The sequence below is a fragment of the Anopheles merus genome, chromosome 3R (genome assembly GCF_017562075.2).
Source record: "Anopheles merus strain MAF chromosome 3R, AmerM5.1, whole genome shotgun sequence".
In the NCBI taxonomy this organism is placed as follows: domain Eukaryota; kingdom Metazoa; phylum Arthropoda; class Insecta; order Diptera; family Culicidae; genus Anopheles; species Anopheles merus.
In genome coordinates this window covers 12,299,448-12,321,108 of record NC_054084.1, presented here as the reverse complement: position 1 = coordinate 12,321,108, position 21,661 = coordinate 12,299,448, and the positions used below count along the sequence as shown (strand labels likewise).

Here is a 21,661-nt window from a genome sequence, read left to right as displayed (position 1 = left end):
AGGAGTAACGGTTCAAAAAGGCCGCGAAAAGACCGTTGATGATGTGTCAAATTAGTACATTTTGTTCGAAGAACTGTCAAATTTAAAAGATTACGTGTAGTGAAATCGCGTATACCGGGAAATATCGGCAGAAAACCCATAGCACTGCGCTTGAAATTCGGCACAATCGTCACTTCCAACCGACTTTACACAGCCTTTTTTCTGTCACCACTAAGTTAAAAGAGATACCTCTTTGTACTTAGCATGCCAGGCAGACCTTTAAACAGACAACAGTTTTATTGAACGACGATGTGTATCAATCCAAAAACGAACACGAATCTCTCTCTCTCCCTGTCGAACGAAAGTGATAATTGTTCGCTATCGCCAGACGAATGATCGAGAGCACAAACGGGTAGGGCAAACGAAAGAAACAAGCGATACAAAACGCAAAATATTAAACATAAATTAGGTCACCTCTCTTTGACGTGCAACAAAATTACGCAATACCAAACGAGCAACCACCACCCACCCATAGCGAGGGTAGGGCTGAGAAGAAAGCGATGTGTTATTTATCTTATCGCAAAAAAAGCCTTTGCCATGCCTTTCGGGTTGATGCATGCATGTACGATTTTTTTGCTATCAAAGTGTGTTTGACTGAACACTGCTTGCAGCCGGCTTCAAGCCGGCTCAAGCAACAAGACTTGATGGATGATTTAAAATACAGAACGGCGCAAGTAAATCGAAGAACGGGGAAAGCTGTGTAAAGGACATGCACAGGTGGGTAAAACAGTACAATGTCACAAACGATTAAATAAATCCAAGACAAGGTCCCGCGCCACCAACAATAACACACACTGAGAGCAGCAGCAATCGGAGCACATCGTAAAGTTTGTGATTAAATTATTAGCGATCGAGCGAACCCATTATCGCGACACCGAGGCTGGCTGCTCGGCCACTTAATGTGTGCGGTGCGGGCGCGCGTCCGAATGCAACTTAATTGCTGCACCAGTTGCATTTCAGGTGCCAAGTGTCCTGTATGTGTGCCTTGTCTCAAGATGTTTTCTGGCAGCCAGTACGCACAAGGGCTTAGTTGAGTAATTATTGGCTTAAGTTAGTTGGTTAGTTGCTGAGGGCGCGCGTTACGCTCTCGTATTAGGGTGGTAGCGGCGGGGTTCGCTTTCTTCTCTGTTTCTCTAATTACATTTCATGCTGTCACGTTATGCTGTGATTAAACCAGTTATTATTACTTTAATAACGGACTGAGCCGGGCAAATGCGTGCACACATTTAGCAGCTTAATGCTCACATCCACACACACACACACACACACAGAGCAGAATTATAACTGACATTGTAGGATGACTGTTTTGTTCAAAGCTAGTCAATGAATAATTAAAATCATTGAAGTAAATGATATTTAATTTAATTTTTTTAAATAAATATAATTCGAAGTAGAAAATCACAACGAAAAACACTTTCCTAGTGTTGCTAATTCCTTCCTACTCGCCAGTTCGACGGGTGTGTGTGTGTGGGACACACTCGAATGCGCCCTTAATCGCACGCGTAACCGTAAGCACGCGGCTGGTGGTGGTGCTAAAAAGCATCGGACAGGTTACCTTCGGGGCGTGCGAAAGGGTTGTAAAATATCGATTAATAACTCGTTCGGTGGGTTGTGCGTGGCGTGGCGAAGGGTGTGGTGCTGCCAGCGCAACAAAAAAAAACAAACCCGCGAACCAACATAGTACGAACAGGTGTGCGGAACAAAACGCGTTCTGCCACCTTAGAAAACCTTCCCTCAATGCACCCAACCCGAACAGCCGATCGGTCAGTCGCCGGGGAGAGAGAGGGAAAGAAAGAGAGGGAGAGAGAGAGAGCGCAAGTGGTGGTGCGAGATGGTAGGCGAGCGAACAACCATTAATTCATGTTTATTGCACTGACGGACAGATTAAAGCACCACTTTGTTTTTTGCAACCCCTCGGACCTCCCTTCCCCCCGGTACACTTCCACTCCCACTTTGCACTAATCTGCTTGATCAGCAATAAAACACCCCAGAAGCAATATGCAGCAGCGTGCGCGCGCGCGCCCCTTGCACACTGACGTCGATGCACTTCGGTAGAGTGTGTGTTTGTCCCCACGGCAGACGGAACAAGTGCGTTAGAGAGCTTTTACAAAGATGAGGAGGGTATTAAGCTAACGGTACTGGGAAGCCAGTGCATTCATTTTCTAATTTTGATTTTTTTTATTTCACAAAAGCAATCGCGTTCTTTCTCCTAACGAGATTTAATGCTTCAAAATGCGAACACACGAGAGCTGAGTGCCAGATTTCCTGAAATCGATAAAACTGTATCTGATATGCCTTCAAGCTACATACGCAAACACACATACACACTAGTGATGGGAAAAATGGAGTTTTTGTCGGAATCGATTCCGGCTAGCTCCGCAGTTTTTTGGAATCGGTTCCAGATAGTAGGTCCGGAATCAGTTTTCGGTATCGATTCCGGAATCGATTCCAGAATCGGAATCAACTCCGGAATTGATTCCGGAATTTGAATCGGTTCTAGAATCGACTTTGGAATCGGAATCGGTTCCGGAATCGAAATCGGTTCTGGAATCGGAATTGGCTCCTAAATTAGAATCGGCTTCCAAAAGGAGTCAGTTTTGGCATAGCCATAAAGATAGGCGTTTGGGTCCAATCATACTACGTATTGATAACCGCAAAAAGTCAAAATTTACTTGTAAACGATCCATTCTCATGGAGATTCCCGGACTGATTTCTCTTCTGAGACTACTTTTTTCAATTCAATAACTAATCCCATTTCGGAACTAATTCTAATTCTGGAGTCAATTCTGATTCCTTTATCGGGGCAAGTTGCGATTCCCATATCAATTCCGACTCGGGAATCGGCTCCGGCGTCAACTCCGGAATCGAATCTGGAATCAACTCTGGAATTGCCTCCGGAATCAACTCCGGAATCGGTTCTGGAATCGGCTCCGGAATCGACTCCGGAGTCGGAATCGATTTGAGCATTGGAATCGGCTCCGGAATCAACTCCCGGATCATTTCCGGAATCGGCTCCGGAATCGACTCCGGAGTCGGAATCGATTCCAGCATTGGAATCGGCTCCGGAATTGATTCCGAACAGGGAATCGGAATCGGGTAGGTCCGATTCCGAGATCCCACCACTAATATACACACAACTCCTTGTATGATCGATCGCCTCTTCGGCATATGCAAAAAAACCGACAGATAGATATCGATAGATCAACATAATTTATGCTCGGGTCTGCAACCTAACAGCGCATTAAACAATAACAGTGCATTAGAATCGAAAGACACATCGTCAAGACGACAGCGGCGTAGGCGTTTGTACGTGTATATATGTGTGTACTTGCGTTGTACAGCGTTTTGTACTTTGCAGGGGTCGTTTTGTGTGTGCGCTTTCGGTTTGCTGCCCTGTGGCAACGGCCATTGGTACAAGCTCAGTCATAAATATCAACACATCGGGACACACGTTCCTTCCTTCGAGCGGTGTGTGTTGTTGGCTGGGGACGTTCCTTGGGCACATAAATATTGCTGGGAAAGGACACAAATCTGTCGTGTATTTGTCCAGTGGGCGCTGCTGAAAGATCTCACTGCGGATAAAACCATGTTAAAAAGGGGAGCTACTCATGTTAAAGAAACCGGGTGGAGAAAAGTAAAGATCACTGCACAATTTAATACTTTTGCATTGCGATACATTTTCGTACAGGGCTATATTACTTTAGAATAATAAAAAATAATGTTCTTCAAATACCAGTATAAGCACGGAAACTAACCATTGCCGTAATTCGCCATTTCTGCCCCCGACGGTGTGTTATAATCCAGTGGGTGAAGCATTGAAATGGCACAGTATTGAACCACACACTTTCTGATCGTCTCAGCAAGAACTTGTAGTACCTTTACCGCTTTACTTGTATTGCTGACACTTTGGAACGTAGCATGCGTAACGAAATCACATAACTCAATGCCGGCGCAACGGTATCTCAGGAGAAGATTGCTCGAACTTCCATTAACTCTATCAAACGAAGCGCGAAAGAACTGCACCACAAAACATTCCAGCAACAAGTTTATCCACTGCTGCTACTACTACTACTACTATTGCTACGAAGGAAGAAAAACACACGCTTGAAGAGTAAATCGAGATGGTTTAGATTGCGCGCGATCGGTTCACGATTATTATCACTTATAACACCTTCCCACAGTCAACGCGTCTTACAGGTGATTTTCTCTTTTTGGGTTGTGTTCCTTTTTTCACTGGTATTCCGCCACCTGGTGGGAATGGTTCGTTCTTCAATCGTTATGACTCGGCACGATTTGCTATAATCCTTTCCCGGTCGCGGATTGGAATACCGCATAGCTAAGAGTACGATATCACGATGATAATTGGATTTCTTCTCCTCGAATCGGGTGAAGGCAATTCAGTTTTTTTTTTGTGTGAAATTTTACGAGCGAACAAAAAAGGAAACTCCAACATGAAGATGATAGCGACGAACACGGTGATGATGATGATTATATTGAACGTTTGTGTCTAGCTTATGTTGTGAGATTCTAACACAAACGGTACGAAAAACCGGTAGCTGCGAATGGTTCTTTGCAATCTCATTTGCACTGGTCGAAATTTTGTAACAGGCAAGCAACCTACACACACTCTTTACAACATACCGTGTAAACTTTTTGTACACTTTTCCTATGTATGATCCGTTTTTATGACCATTTTAAAGCAGAAAATCCGGTTCAAAACTGATACAAACGTTTGCTTGAAGTCAAATAAAACGACCACGGAACATGTCTAGTGCCGAGGCGGCTGCATAGTGTCATCCGGAAGGAATCGGCCTGATGTACCGCAGGTCGTATGTTCAACTCCCATCAGAACTCCAAATTTGTTAATTACGATTAACTGCTAATTGCAGAATAAATTTGTGGGCAAAAAATGGCGTGGACAATTAAATCCTTCAATCAAAAACAATTCAGCAGCAAGTCAGGATCAAACCATGAAATGTTCAAAACAGTCCAAATGATGCTTACGCAAACGATTCTGATATTGGATCTTTGACTGTCTGTCTGAAATAACATCTTAAAATAAGCCATCTCCACTACAAACTACTTCAACAAATATGAGATTTTAGCTCAAAAACATATGATGCAGACTATCACAAAAACAAGGATGAAACAACAGAAACACCTTGTTTTGAAGGATAGCAGCAACGCGCACCAATACTATCGGAGAAAGGTGTGAACTAACAAAACCGGCTAAACACAGATGATGACAAACATCCCAAAAAGATAGGCTTTTTGCGGGCGATCGATGCAGATGTCCAATTTTACACTGGCGGTCTGTAGCTTCCAATACCGATAGCAGAGATACCGAGGGAACCGGATAGTGGAAGCATTTTTGAACACAGCTTCAGAAAGGTCGTCTTACGCCCCGAGGTAACACGAGTCAAAATCATATAAACTTTATCGCTTCATTCAACAACGCGGGGTTCAGCGAATGCTTTTACGACAACTGGCAATCCTTCTCGTTGCAGCACACATTCTATCGTTGCAGAAACATACAAGCGAAAAGGTTAGCATAACATGTCCTTCTGTATTTTCTGATTGCAGCTTTCCCTATAAATAAGCGTCTAGTAACCAACTGGTTCCAATTAGAGCGTGGTTGATTTGTCCCTGCGTAATTGGGATTGATAGAGATAGAGACGAAAATCACAACAACTGGGCGCGGGCTAATCGGCTTCCCGACTAATCACAAGCCCGAAACCAGAAGGCAATTCTTATTAACAACAAACTCCTAGGCATTATTACCCACCCGGTTTGATGCTTTAAAATGCGAACAAATTTTATTACAACGAAGGTTATCGCAAAAGAAGGGGGTTTTCGTACGGAACTGGGACCATTTTTTACGCAATAAATCAACCAGCGGTCAATCAACTTCTCCATTTAGCAACCGGGTATATTCATCGCAGTGCGATTCGCAAAGCTAATTTTGGTTTATAATTTGGCCCGGAGAAGGTTTGACAGTGAACTGTGATCTTTTCCATATGAGATACAGGGTTTCAGAATGATCCTTTATCACTTTTGCAATGATTTTTTTTTACACATTTTCGAATATTTTGAATATTATTCATATGGTTTAAAGACATTGAAACAGAATACGAATTGAAAGAAAATTGAAAGGATTTTAGCGCAATACTGCTATTACTTGTTGTTGTTTTTTTTTTTTGCATTGCAAACCATTTCGCACAAGTAGCTACCAAACCAAACATTACAACAAAAAAGGCCAAACACACAATCTGACTGATAATTTATGGCGCCGACATACCACCACCATTAGTGAGGCTCGCGAGAAAGATGTTCTAGCACACAGCAACCAAAGAAAGAAAAAAAAGAGTACGACACGAAATAACCACGCACAACAGCAGCCCCCTTATTCTGTCCCTGGGCAGTGCAAAATGATAAAGCAGAGCAAACCATTTCGCAGGTTTCCCTTCCCGTTCCAGTTGGGGGAGTGTTCCATTGCTCCAAATCTTGAACTTGTGTTATGAAGGGTGAGGATGATTTATAGGTCGCTCAACAACGGCAGCGAACTTTCGCATCTGCACACTCCCTAAACGCTTCCAATTAGTTCAAATCGTGATTTACTTTCGCGTAATGACGGTATACGGTAATAAAAAAAACGAAACGAAACGATTAGAAAAAAATGGCTTGATGGGAGAAACCCGTGCCAAAAAAAAACATCGCTTGATGTGCCAATACATCATTTTAGTGTTTAGATTTTCCATTCCCCGGTCGCGATTGGTGTGATAAGATTTGAGAGAAAATTTGCACATTTCCAAACACAATTCCAAAGAAAAAAGGGTAAAAAAAGTGATCGATCAGCGAAAAAAAAATGCGAAATTCGCGACAAAATGTGAAACGATTATTTCGCTTCGGTTTCCGGTCATTGACACACACACGCGCTCAAACATTGCAAAAAAAGGAAGGTTTAGAACTCTAACTCGCAACAAATAACACAAACTCCTTCCCATCCCATTGGGAACACAATCCAGGGGGAAAGGGGGGAAGGGTAGTTTTTGCTGCACTTTTTTTTGCCTACCGCCCCCTCCACTCCGCCGTCTCCTCTTTATCTCTAATGTCAATACGAAAGGCAATCAAAATAAACAAAATCCGTATCCGTCCTTCCCTCCTTCCGCATGATGATGATTCTCTCTCTTCCCTTGCGCATCCCTTTCCTACGCTTCAGGGTAGTAGAGGAGTGTTGTGTTATGTTGTGCCTTCTGCTCGTTTCGTTTACGATACACACAAAGTAAACAAATATTCGGTACGCGCCACCGAAGAGACGACGACGCCGCCACCGGCTCACGCACTCTCTCTCTCTCTCACGCAATTGCGAGCGAGCGCGACCGGGGGGCGAGTGTTGTGTTGTGGTTGGGTGTTTTTTTTTGTCTTCCCTTCTACAATTTTATTCCACCTTCCCCTAGCTACCGCCACCTAACGCAGCGAGCACATACAAACGCTACTACACCGCTGTTTTTTTCCTTCTATGTGCGGCAAAACGGGGCGTAAAATGGTGCGCAAACGGGGCTGTTGGTGGTGACGCCGCAGCACACCAGAATCGAATATCTGTTCTAAATCACGTTTTGTTGATGCGGTTCCGCGCGGGCCAGTGATCTTGTCCGCGGAGTGGGGGACAAAACACGCCGCCCACCGGGAAGGGAAAGGGAACGCAGCGCACCGGAATCAAACATTGATGATCGATACCGTGCGCGCGAACCGAACCCGCAGCAAGACGGGCGCGCGCGCGCGCGCTCGACTGGCCCAGTGGCGCCAGAGTCTCCCGCCAAGCGGTCCCCCCCCCTTTCCCTCCCTTCCCGCAGGCCACCTTTAAGATGCGTTGCCCCCGCGCACACACACGCGCACACGGGCACACCGCACGCGTATCGAAATTCAACAAGCGAGAGAAGAAACTGAACGTTCATTCTTCAACGATCGACACCATCATCATCATCATCATCATCATCGTCATCTTCATCAACATGCGTATGTGTTCTTTTTTTTTCGTTTCCTTTCCTCTTCCTCCTCCTTTCTCACCCTCTCGCGATCCAGAGGCTTATTACACAGCGAAGGTGGAGAACCGCTAATCGATTTCGCAACCGATCGACAACCGCCACCACCGCTAAACACTCACTCTGATTTGTTTTTTTTTTTTCTCGGTAAGTTCTAACGCGATTCGCGAAACTAATAAAACCCCTCTCTATCTCTCTCTCTCTCTATTGATCTTCTATCCAATGCATCAACAACAAGCAAAAACAACACTAAAGAAAGGAGAAATCCAATTGCAATTCCATTAGCGCATTAAAAAAGCGGTTCTAGCACAACAGCCACTGATGTGGTCACTTCACAATCACTGTTTTTTTTTGTTTTTGCTTCCTGCACCGTGTCCCTGTGCTAATTGAGCTCAATTTAAATCTCCAGTTATGCGCAATGTCTCGAGATTTTGCGCATCTTGCGCGGGCAATTAACTTCTTTTTTTTTTTGCAACAAAATTTTTACTTTTTTAAAACACAAAAAAAGCGATATTTTTTAAAACAACTTCAAACAACGAACGCAAACACAAAGCATAGAACGTTCACTCCCGGTGAGGAACGCACTCTTCGCGACGGCAGGCTGGCGGCAGCAGTAGCAGAGCACCGGCGACGACGCGACCTACACGCAACGCGATCGAATCGTGAACTGATTGGCGTTAAACGCTGTGCCCCGTCCGTGCACACTCGCTCAGGCTGAGAAACCTTCGCAGGGTCTCTCTCTCTCCGCGCACCATTCGTCGTCGCGGGGACACATCTCGCGCCCGCCTGCCGCGTTTGGTGTGTGGCAAACAACAACGCCACCGGGAACGCGTGCTTTCTTTTTCTCGATCGCTCTCACTCACTCGAGATTCGACCACAGCTACTACCCACAAACCACCGCGCGCGATCGATGGCGCGCGCAAGTCGGATCGATCACACGTGTAACAAGGGGGCGCAGCAGCGCATAAAACCTATTCCTTCGCTGCTTTTCCTTAAAAGCTTGCCGTGATGTACGGGCAGCAGGGGAAGGCAAAACAACTCCCTTCGCGTGTGCTTCCTGTCCGAGATCCTGGTGGCGACACGCGCATAACGGGAAGCCAGCGACTCGCATTATTCGTAACAAGGAGAGCATAAAAAGGGGGGTAGAAACAGTGAGCAGCACACAACACTTTACACGCGTAGCATCGTTGCTTTCTTGGCCCCACTGAAGGCCCTTGAGGGACCAAAGATTGATCGCGTTTTGCGCTCCTCGCGCTGGTTTCGCGCGACACATTCGCGATTGCTCGCGCGCTTTGATGGCGAATCGAACCTCCAGCATGATGGGGTGGTATATGCGCCTTTCCCCCCCCACTGTGTCCGTTCGTGCGTGCGTGTGTGCCACCAGCAAGAGATCGAATGTGCATAAATGTGTGACCGACGCTAGAGAGAGAATAGGAACCGATCGGCTTCGTTTCCCCCGGCCCTGCATGAGCCACCCATCCGACATAGATGACATTCGAAGCGCGTCAAGGTAAAGGAATTTCCGGCCACGAACAATCCCACTCGCTCGCGACGGATGAAAATTGCAAGCAATTTGTTCGTGCGATACGTGTGTCGGGAAGCATTTCTATTTTAGAGCGAGCCAACAATTTTTTTGTATTGTTCAACAAGTGGACACATGTTTTATTTCTGATGCATCGCGAAAGCCTTTCTATTTTTTTTGTTTTTTTTTTTTATTGTTAATTTAAAAGACGTGTTATAAGTCTAAAGAATTTATTCAATTGGAGTTTATTTGTATTTCATCTTATATTTTGCAAATCCAATACGTTGGAGCGATGGCATAAATGATTTTTGATACTTAGCTGCAGATTTTCAGCCTGAAAAGATGTAAAAAACGATTTTCGCAGCTCATGCATGATTGCATTTTTCTGCTGAAGCATACATATTTTGCCAAGAAATGTTTAAAACAGTTTAAACAGTCTTTATTCAATTTTTTTCAACATGTTTTCATCCGTATAAAACAGTAAAATGGAAAACAAAACGATTTTGTGACGTATATAATGCTTTTTTGCACATTTGTCGAAATCCAATAGAGCCTAACGCAACAGTCAATTGAGTGTGAAAAATACAACCCAAAAGCTTCATATTGTTCGACACACATGACAATGTTGAAGAGGTAAAGAGTAACACACAGATTGGAAATGAAGATGACTGTGTTGAGAAGGCTAGAGAAAACCCCTGTATTATAATCACTCGCAGCCTAACAGTCAAGTCTTTGCTGCAATTGTTCCGGGTCGGTTGAGAATCGATTCGGTACGGCCGTGTAGCAGCTGACGCATATAGTGAGTGAACCACCAGGCAGACCCGGTGATAGGAGTATTAAATTCCAATAATAACATCAATACGTTCAGAAATCAGCATTTTTTTATCAAATGCTCCAAAAAAGATGATTTGTTATTAGTTTACAAAGTTACTTCTTGCAATTAATTATCCTAGCCTCGTTTAATACTTCAAAATCGCATGAGTGAATAACAAATGTGGTAGATTCTGCTTCGCTTCCTTTTAATAATCAATGATAAAAATGCAGTGAAATAAGAATAAGAAAGATAAACTTCTATTCTTTGTTAAACAACATATTTGTATTACAAATCAGTACTAAAAGCACAAAAATTTAATTTTGAAAAAATGTAAACATCGCGGACGGCTCCAGCTAACATCCCCTGGGAAAAGACTTCATATAATGGATGAAAATGAATGCGGCGGAATAGAAAATTATTTCGGGCCAAATGAAGTAGCACGTCAGAATAGAAATACGTTTCAAGTGAGATGAATTGTGCAGCTCACATCGCAAAGTGATTCGGTAATTACTGGGTTTACGGATGAACGGAATACATCTACAAACAATGTAATCTACAAACTCTCTCGAAATACATAAACCTGTACCTCTAGATACATTTATACAGTCTATTCAATGTCAGAACAATTCTAACAATTATGACCATGTCCCTTTTCATAATATATAAAAAATCAGTAAATCAGAACGCCTCAAAAGTAAACAAAATTTATCGACAGTACAGACAAATAATCCGCAGTACTGATCCATTCTCGTCACAGCAACGCTTGCTTTGGTCGAAATCCGAAAACAAACGACTGATCTGCACCGATCTCCATAAGCTCTCTCCAGAAACACTGGTTGATTTATAAAATATGTATCAACAAAATCAATTGCGCGCCCATGCACCAAACCATAATATTATTCAAGCCCCCTTTTCCAGACTTCCCCCAGGCACGGGAAAAAATCATCCCGAAATAACAGATGAAGAAACCCAACCATATGTGTACACAACACACAACAGCAAAAAGTCGCTTTGGCTCGCGCTGCCGTTAATGCTGTCCACCCCCGCCCCGCACTGTGATTCGATCGCATGCTCTATATGCTGCGAATTTTGCACTCCATAAGATTGTTCCGCGTAGGAAGATCGGCTCCGCCGTTTTTGCTGTCTTTTTGCCGCCATGGAGGCACACGGGGCAAAAGCAAGGCGCAATAATCCTCACATTGTGGCGCAACTCAATCCCAAATCATGGCAGCGGGATCGAAAAATATAGAGTCTGCAAACGCAAAACACTCCAGCAGCGCTAATGGCCGATCGGGAATCGGTGTTAGACAAACAGCGTTCTTTCCACCTTTTGCAGTGAGGCGCGCGCGTGCACGATCGCGGCCCTATTTGCGACCCCCGTCCCACGACTTCCATCGGCGTTTGCTTCAATACACAGGCCGATCCCCAATCGTTCTGCGGTCCCGAGGGAGATTGGTTGGAGAGTTCGAAGCACTTTATCTGTGGCTCATGATCGATCGGTGGATTCAGCTGTGATCCTGGTCTGTGCGCGTTGGTTGGGGTGGCGCGGCTGGGGGACTGCGAGGCTTAGGAGCGTGATCGAATTGCCGTGGCGTGGCGAAATGGAGCGCGCAATGGAATCGTTGCATCAGAGATTTATTCTAGGTTTTGTACTTCTGCAGTTTCTTTTGCACGCGAGTTGCATTTCCCCTTCGTGCCTGCTCTCCAGGGAGCAATCTGAGCCTTTGAAGTTGAGTAGCGCAAATAGCCATGGTATTTGATCAGGGGTCCTGTTTTGTTCTACGTTTAATATTATTTTTACTGTACATTTACGAGTCCAACAGGCTTGATTTGATTTGTACGTGATGGGAATAATAGAAACGTATTCTTTGAGGGCTATCTAGACCTGAACATGTCAATCAATAGCAAATAGATTCAATTTAGATAAGAGAAAAAATGGCCAATCGAAATAAAATGGCCATTTTGTAATACGGGAACCACTACATAATAAAAATGCAATAAAAGATGACGATTTCAACAAGAATATCCCGACAAGTACAAAGGAAAACTGAACCCCAACAACCAATTTACAATTTTTTTGTAAATTTACAATTTTTGGAAGCTAATCAAGATCATTATAATTGAAATTTCATACATATTTTGGAACATATGAGAAAGCATAACCATCAACATATGAAAGCATATTTCAACTATTTAAACAACATATCCTGTGTTTAAGACTAGTATAATTTGGAATAAAAATAAAAATGAAGCAAGTTTGGCACTTGTTTTTGTAAGACAATACCATACAAAGTCGACATTTTATACTTCTGTTGGCATAATCATGTATAACCGACCAATGTTGTGCCATATGGAGTATGATCTCGATGTAAAAAACAACTGTCTAGAGTTGTAAAACCTTCCAATGTTTGAAAATCAATCAAATCATAAAACAAGATCATATCTCCAACAACCATCTAGCGATCTTTGATCCCGTCTATATTCTACGCACTCAGCTACATAGTATCGCAGTTTGCAGACGATTCGTTCAAACGCGCCAGACCGAACAGTCACACAATCTCAGCGACATGAGCGAACTGTTCCACCGTCTACACACCTTTGCGTTACAAAACGCATAAATCACAAGCGCCCCATCCCGACGGCGTGACAGGTCCGCGCGCGGACATCCCACCACCATTGCGTGTGCGCGCCGCCGCCCATCGTTTATGCGCATAAAACGTGCGTTCACATACACAGCCATCGGCTGCAGGGTCGCCGTGTGCATCATGCGCGCACCAGCATCAACAACCCCGTCCCATGACGAATGTTGTCGAAGCGACAGAAAATTGACCCCCAACCAGCAGGCGCTCAGAACGACCAGAAGAAGTGAAAGCACCACTCAATGCGCAAAGAAAAGGACATCAAACGTACTGGAAGAACAACGATTCTCGGTGCAGCATCGCTGCACGATCGGTGGTGCCCGAGAGATTGTGTGTTTGTGTCACCACACATTAGTGGCGACACTGGCCAGCGACAAAAAGCAGCAACTGTCGCAAACATTATGCCAGCGGGCAGCCGAGCCAATCGCAACGGATAGGCGCATGGCGCTAAACACGACGATGCATTTGGGCGACGATCATCGTTTGGCTAGCCCATCCAACCCAGCGAGAGAGAGAGAGAGAGAGAGAGAGGTCAATGATATTGATGCGGGCAATGCATGCAACTGCACGCTTTCGCAGTAAAAAAAAAAACGGATCAGAGATCGTCTTGGCGGGCGAGCGTTGGGTGTTGTTGATGTATGAGTTTTGGGGTCTCCCCACATTTAGGACGCAGCACTTCGTAAACATTCAACGTTTCGTTCGCGCTTGTCACAACAGCAACAGACGAGGTGTATGGTTCAAGAGTGAGAGTGCCTTTTATGGGTATTGTAGAGGTTTCCGTCCAAAAAGAATAATTAACATTATGTTGAACATGTACAACGGCCGCAACACGTTTTTATTTTGAGGAACAATAAAAATTTAATTGCTTATTGGACTCACGGATCGACGTATACATGATAATGATTCATGTAGAAATGTAATTATTTAAAAAGAAGATCAATTGCTATCTTCTTTACACAAGCAACGTGTTTACAATTTTTTCTTATGATGCTTCCAGGGAGCTCTCAGGTAATAAAAAGGTGAAAGGAAGAAGCAAGATAAAGCCTAAATTCTACAGATAGTTTACAATAAAATTGGCTGTTCTATTAGATTACTATTCGAAACTAGCAATTAGAAATATTCGACTAGGAACCTAGTCCTAGAACCTACAAATATTCTAAATTCAAACTAGCGAGTTTGGTGTGTGTCCCCCAGCCTTAAAGACTAAACAATTGTTTTTGAATTCGAGAAGAATTGTCCAGTCAAAAAAGGTAAGAAAAATTTATCGTTTTCCAGAATTTTAGTTTTTCAGGTTGTTTCCGAAATACGCTATTAATGCGGACCGGCAAAAAAACGCGTAATTCGAATTTTATGGTTTTCAACCAAAAATTTTCGTGTAGTTTTGTCACAAGTGATTGGATTTAGCCATTATTGGAAAATAATTATTTGATAAAATTCTGACCGATGATTACAATGTTATAGCTTCTAGAGAGATTTCTCAAATCAAACCAGAAAATAATGTATTCTACATTTGATAAAGTATGTAATCATCCCAAAGAACTATCAAATTGCGAAAACTACGTAGCTCTGAATCAGCGTACAAAAAATCGTTCAATAAGGAAGTTCAAGCTATGAAATGATACACATCTTCAGAGGAAGACAGTAAATTCAATTAAACATACAATTGTTTTAACAAGATAGTTTAAACGCGTTAAAATGAAATAGGTCCTACTAGGTTAAAATAGGTTCCTAAAATAGGAAATAGATTCTGTTGCTGCCTATCTAAAAGCCACTTCGCAACACTTCTACCTTTCATATAAACACCTTGATTGTTTGTTATCTTCTATCTGCCAAACGCAACACAACGGTTTAAAGTTGATGATTTGGGAGGAATGTGTTCTACAATCTTTTTGTATCACATAAACCAAACATTTGGGCATTGGAGGGTTAAAATTGTGCAATGCGTTGAGCTTCTAACCAAAGTTCAATCTCGCATATTTCTGTATAATGTTATCTCCTTATTTTGTATTCCAAAATGGCCTATGAATCGATCAACCTGGATTGGTAGCTTGTACAGGTCCAATGGAAATTCCTGCTAATAAAACATAACAATTCATAAACTAACAACAACTTGTCCGATGTTGAAAAGATTCATTTCCACTATCTCATCAAAAAAATCACAGAAAGGACGTTTCATACTGCTCCACAACCTATTTATGTCCCTCCATTCGCTTCCAGTTCGAGATGCGCGTCGCTATGCATTCCTCCACGTTCCTGCGTACACACACACACACTCTGCACACGCGTAACTCGAGCAGTTGTGATTGTGTGTATCGTGTCCCTTTTTTGTACGCCAGCCAGTGCGCGCGTACGATATCTACCGAAAACCGGCCGCTTCCTAATCCGGAACAAATTGACTCCCGATAAACGCTCGATCACTTATCTGGCGCCGGTCGGGAAAACCGGGCTCATTTCATCACGCACACACACCAGCGCGCACACGCACAACGGAGCTGATTGCTGGGAGCATCGATGAAGAGAAAAAAGGGAATCGTCGACCGGATCGACTCGACTTACTCGCTGGGCTCTCGGCACGCTTTGACCGCTTTAAAACGCACAGGGATCGTTCGTCATCTCAAGAGAGCGAGTGATAGGGGGGGGGGGGGGGGTGTTGATGAGGGCCCAGACATACAAGATGTTCTCCCACCCCTCACCTCAAAGGGTGCATTGAAATGTTGTGCGAAGGTGGAGTGTGCATTCGGTGCATGTTTCTGTTTTTGGACCGAGGCGCCGCTGGTTCGCGAAAAACAGGTCAGGGGAAAATGTACGCCGCCGCCCGTCGTTATCAGGTGTACAACAGCGCACTTGTTTAGCGATGCAGGTCTGGTGCGCCCAGTGGCCCTTTTCGAACATAACTTATCTTTGCTACACGCCCTCAAAGCGGGCAAACACACATGCGTGTCGTGAGCGTTGGTTGGCCAATTAATAATATTTTGCCAAAGAAAAATAGCAAACTGAGCATAAAATCAACGCTTAAAGTGACACCCTTTCGTTCGTTTTTTTTTTTTTTCTCTGCTGCAACGAAACAGCCCCCACAGCCTCAATAGTAAAAGCAAACAACCAATGCTAAATACGGGACGATAAAAACAGCTTTTTACTGTGTTTGTGTATTTTTTCCCCATCCTAAACAGCAACAAACATCATAAAAATACATAATCTAATCTTCACTGCGTTACTCTAACCCACTTCGAAAGAGGATGGAAGGGTGGAGGAAGGGGGCTAGATCGTTCGTTCGTGTTATCATTAAAAAATCATCGCATCTTAAGCACCGACACTAAACGATGCGCCTGTATCGTGTCACGTAAGTGCACGACAAATGGGAACATTAGGGCCAAACGGGGGCCTCCATCGGCCAGCTGAACCACGCGCTCGCTCCACGCTTTTGCATCATGTGTGTATGTGTGTGTATCGCGGTCGCGTGGCATGTCCATCCCGTGGAACCAGCGAGCAGAGCGCACCAGACAGAAGGCTGAGGTGTCTGTGGGGCATAATAATCGACCATAAATGATACGATCAAGCTGATGACCGGCGCATGCCTAGGGACGGGGGGGGCGAAGAGAACAGACTCATCATCATATGCTTGTGCCTATGCTCTGTCCTGTTCCGTTTGCAAGATACTGCAGCGATCGGTTGTCTGCTAACACACACAGATAGTGAAATGCAGCAACATCAACAGCAACTGTACGCGCGCACCTTCATAACGGGGCAACACAACCAACGACGCGCTGCTCCTAAACAGGGCCATTTACACAGTTACTTTGGATCTGACAAACAGGTGTAGAAAGTGGCGAAGACACTCGTGCGGGAGGGAATATCGCTGCCACTGAAGAGGAAGAACGGGAACGCCGAGAATTGCCGACAGGCCGGCGACTATATCTTGTTTTTTTTTCTTTTTCCACCGATCGAACGCGATCATTTTCCTCTAGAGTCTTGGGCCTTGGGACTAGTGATGGGAAAAATGAAGTTTTTGTCGGAATCGAATCCGGATAGCTCCGCAATTTTATGGTATTGATTCCGGATAGTAGGTCCGGAATCAGTTTCCGGAATCGATTCTGGAATCAGCTCCGTTATCGACTCCGGAATTGGTTCCGGAATCGACTCCAGAATCGGAATCGGTTCCGAAATCGACTCCGGAATCGGCTCCAGAATTGATTCCGGAATCGGCACCGGAATCGGGTTCGGTTCCGGAATCAACTCCGGAATCGGAATCAACTCCGGAATTGGTTCTGGAATCGACTCCAGAATCAGAATCGGCTCAGGAATTGATTCCGGAAACGGCTCCGGAATTGATTCCGGAATCGGCTTCAGAACTGATTCCGGAATCGGCTCCGGAAACGGAATCAGTTCCGGAATCGACTCCGGAATCGACTCCGGAATCGACTCCAGAAATGATTCCGGAATCGGCGCCGGAATCGGCGCCGGAATCGATTCCGGAATCAACTCCGAGATCGGAATCGGTTCCGGAGTCGACTCCGGAATCGGCTCCGAAATCGAAATCGGCTCTCGAATCTTGGCTCATAAATTAGAATCGGCTACCAAACGGAGACAGTTTCGGCATCACCATAAAAATAGGCGTTTGGGTCCAATCACACTACGTTATTGATAACCGCAAAAATGCAAATTTACTTGTAAAAGGTCCATTCTCATGGAGATTCCCGGAAAGTAAAGGTCCATTCTCATGGAGATTCCCGGACTGATTTCGCTCTGGAGCCAACTCCGGAAACGGCTCCGGAATCGGTTCCAGAATCAGAATCGATTCCAGCATCGGAATCGACTCCGGAATTGATTCCACGAAATCGGAATCGGGTAGGTCAGATTCCGAGCTCCCACCACTACTTGGGACCAATCTTGTGAAGGGAGTGAGTGTTTGTGTGATAAAAAAATACACAACTAAATGCTTTCCACGTGCCACACGCCCGGAGGACCCTTTCTTTACTCGACACTTTCAACCCTTTTCTTGGGTGTCCAAACGAATAAAAAAGAAGCTGCCAGAAAGGAGCATTCGAGACATGAAAGTAGCATAAACATAACAGACAGAGCCCCTTCCTTTCTCCCATGTACAAGTGCCAAACGAAAAGGCCCACATGATTGGGTTAGTGAGATGGAAACCATTTCCTTATTAAATTATGCACCACAAACCGAGGGAAAATCTCAACCACCGTTGAAGAAGCTCAAATTGTAACAGCAGTAAACACACAACGATAAGATCACTTCGTAATGAGGAGCGATTTGGGAGTGAACCGTGGCTTTCGGGGGATGTGTTGGCGTCCTCACACCACATATAAAGTGCGCCCCACACGAACTTCCAAATCGATCTTGGCGATAAAGCAATTTGCTGCAATAGCTTCCGGCGGCAGTAACAGCTTTTCGCACTGGAGAAGGAAGGATGTTACATTTTCCTTCGAGCGGGAACAAGCTGAGACGCAAACCGGGATTGCGACTCGAGTGGGTAAGTTTACGACCGATTGCTTCCTTTCCAGCGTTATGAGGGAGTTATGACGGTTAGCAATGGGGCTAGATGATAGGAGGTCCGAGATTCCAAAGCGATAAACAAGGGAACCCTCTCCGGCCATAACCTAGCGCAACCTAGGACGTTGGAAACGAACGATCGAGACCAGAGGGGGCAGCGCACAACGCGAGTGGCAACGCGTGACAAGCCACACAGCAGCCCCAACTCTCTCTGTGTGAGTGTGCTGTGTTTAATATATTTATAAAGCACTTAAAAGGAAACGGCTCCATCATAATCTTACGGTCCTGTGACGAGCGAACGCCACAAGAAGTGCAAGAGACGGAAAAGCAACAAAAAGAAAAGAACGTTCGCAGACTGTATAGCACACACGGACTGCATAAGGCACCGCCGGGTCGCTTGGGGGCTGGTTGGTGAACAGCAATATCAACAGACAAACCGCACCGTGTCCGAACGAATCCCCACAAAACGCTCCCTCCTCCCTCTCTCCCGGTATACGTTCAACTTCTTGGGCGAACTTTGGCAGATGAATCGAAAGTAACGGTAGCGCGCAACAGACAGCGACGTATCCAAGAAAGGGCGCAAAACGTTGTGGTGCTCGACGATGCTGGGGCACAAGCGATGTGCTGCAGCTGTGCACAATACGCTGTGCACTTCGAGCAGTTTTTGGATGCATAAATCCGACTACATAAAATGCGCCCGGCTTGGTGCGAGGGATGGCGAAGGGGTTGTTTTACGACCGATTAGACTGTCAAGCACAGTTTGTTTGGAAAACATATGATTTTATTTCTCTATGCAAGCGCAAGGGTGCATGGGGGCTGTGGGGTGTATATTTGCACACTTACTATGTCATAGCGTCGTGTGTGCGAAATGATGGAACGTGCGCTAAATGGCAATTAAATGTACTAAAAATAAACTTAAAATTCAATCATTGAGTGATAGCGCGGAAAGCGAGTATTTAAATGATTCAAACACATACAATTGCAATTTTTAAAAGTGATTCTGCTACATAATTGCGTTATTGTTAAATCAAAGGTTATTTTTTACCGGATTATTGCTAAGCTGCTTCTATCATCCAATGGGGTTAACACGAACCAACTAGCTATCCGGGTTGTTGCGATGAGATTGTACCATCATATTGGATTTTAGCGTAGTGAGAAACCAAGCGGTCTCATAGGGATATTGGTAAGTGATCGGTTCGGTAAAAGTACATGTGCCCGTACATAGGTTCAAATCCGTATTGGACCAAGGGCATATGTAGTAATTAACTAGTGTCGTGCTTCGTGAAACAGTGATTATTGATTGAAATCAAGAATTCAAATAATAAAGCTTCATAGATCTTTGAATGAATGTACAAATTTGTACAAGTCTTGAAAGATTCATAACTCTTAAAGGATCTTAGAAGCCTTTAGAGACTTACGCATCTTTAACAATTCACAAAACTTTGAAGATTCGTGAAACCGAAAATTTGAGATTCAAATGCATTGATTCACGTTGAATATGCATTCGGGGTTATCAATCACAATGAAAGATATTCATCCCTACAAGTTAGACAATACTGTTACTTATATAACAGACAGCACAACCGACAGCTGAAGATCTTTAACGTAATCACAACTTTTACGGGAAACTGTTTGTAAAACAATCAATATAAATGCTAGCACAATGAGAAAGACTTAATTTGCTTCAGAATCGTTTAGGAAATTATCGTTAGCATCCAAAAGTCTTACAAAGGCAACAAATGTCGAGATTATGCAACATCAACTATCTGGACATTTGCAGATCTTAAATGCAAAGCCCTTGCGATATTAAGGCTCGCCGATTTCCCGTACAATTTTTCACACAACCCCTTCTCTTGGATGGATATCTATCAAACCAATGATTGGTTGTCGGAACGGAATCATGTCTCTCCCTCGTTCAGATCCAGCCAACACACCAATCGTGCGCGTGCCAACACCGGGCCTCTGCTGCTATACTGCGCTACTTACATCGCATGTCGCCCGGACACCGTTATATGTCATTCTAATTTGTTCTACCTTCTTTCTACTTCTGACACGCACGCAAGCCGCCGCAGCTCGCTCATCGGCATCATCATCATCGGGCGGGCTGAGATTGCAACAACGCGACGCTCGATATGCAACAAGGCCGTCCCGTGTCGCGTGTCTTGGTCCGAGAGCTGTAGCTGAGGTGCGGGTGAGTGTAGAGTGCACTTTAAAGTGCGGCAAAACCGCGGCAACGCGCTGAGTGATTGCGATGGTGCGGTGGTGCGTACGACCGGGGTGGCGCGGCTGGCGAGGACACACACGGCTAGGCTACACGGTTCGGTATGATAATTGGATGACGATTGACGTTTGCCACCGAGCGAGCTCGGGCCAATGCGTTCGAGCTCGGTTCTGGAAGCATTGAGGAACACGCGGAACGTACCAGAACTATCCACCAGAAGTAATATGAAAAGCTCAGTAATTTTGCAAAATTGAAAATAACAAGAATTCGTAGACAAATTCCAATAGAAAAAGTAATTGATGAAAATTATGTTCTTACTTCATAAATTTTCAAATACTGCTACGCTTTGTTCGTTTACTGAAGGGAACATTCATGGCAGAAGGTAGCATATGAAACTCAATCAGCATTAAGGGATCATTGTAACGTCATAACCGGTTCAGAGTAGTGGAGATACTACTAGTACCTTCATCATTGCGGTTGCGTTCAATTTTAAGGGAACGAACTGAATGTATGGAAATAATTTAATTGGTCTGTCTTCTCCTTCTACTTTCAGAATCGTAGTTCCCGATTTGTGAACTAATTTACCGATAAAAATGCCGTAATATGACAATTATGAGAAAAGGAAAATGGAAACCACCAAATACAATATTACATTTTTCCTTTCCAAGAAACTGCTAATACTCACAGGGACATGATTTTATAATTCAACCCACAACAGGAGCATAACCGTTCCTTTTATGTTTGAACCTTTTTTCCAATTCGACCCTTCTTTTAAATGTAATACGCTCTTTCCTCAGAATTACATTCTACACATGCCAGAGGGATGTGTGAGCAGGGAGGTTACCACCCCCACTAGCGCACACTACAATTCCATTG

The 21,661-nt window shown here is 44.3% G+C and overlaps 1 protein-coding gene across 5 annotated transcripts in view; it reads right to left on the bottom strand.

The window, feature by feature from the left end:
• The window catches only part of LOC121595493 (protein mothers against dpp), a 48,672-nt gene that overhangs the window by 12,292 nt on the left and 14,719 nt on the right, over positions 1-21,661 (bottom strand). Inside the window, exons 1-2 of one of the 5 annotated variants that reach the window (XM_041919518.1) lie at positions 8,569-8,758; positions 3,795-4,119 (exon numbers count right to left, since the gene is read on the bottom strand). The exons of 2 other annotated variants lie outside the window; for them this stretch is intronic. In XM_041919518.1, coding sequence (XP_041775452.1) covers positions 3,795-3,855 — 61 coding nt within the window. In that variant the 5' untranslated portion in view covers positions 3,856-4,119; positions 8,569-8,758. Of the gene's footprint in view, positions 1-3,794; positions 4,356-8,568; positions 8,759-21,661 lie in introns of those variants that run through there. 2 more of the 5 variants (XM_041919519.1, XM_041919517.1) reach the window with 2 other exon arrangements.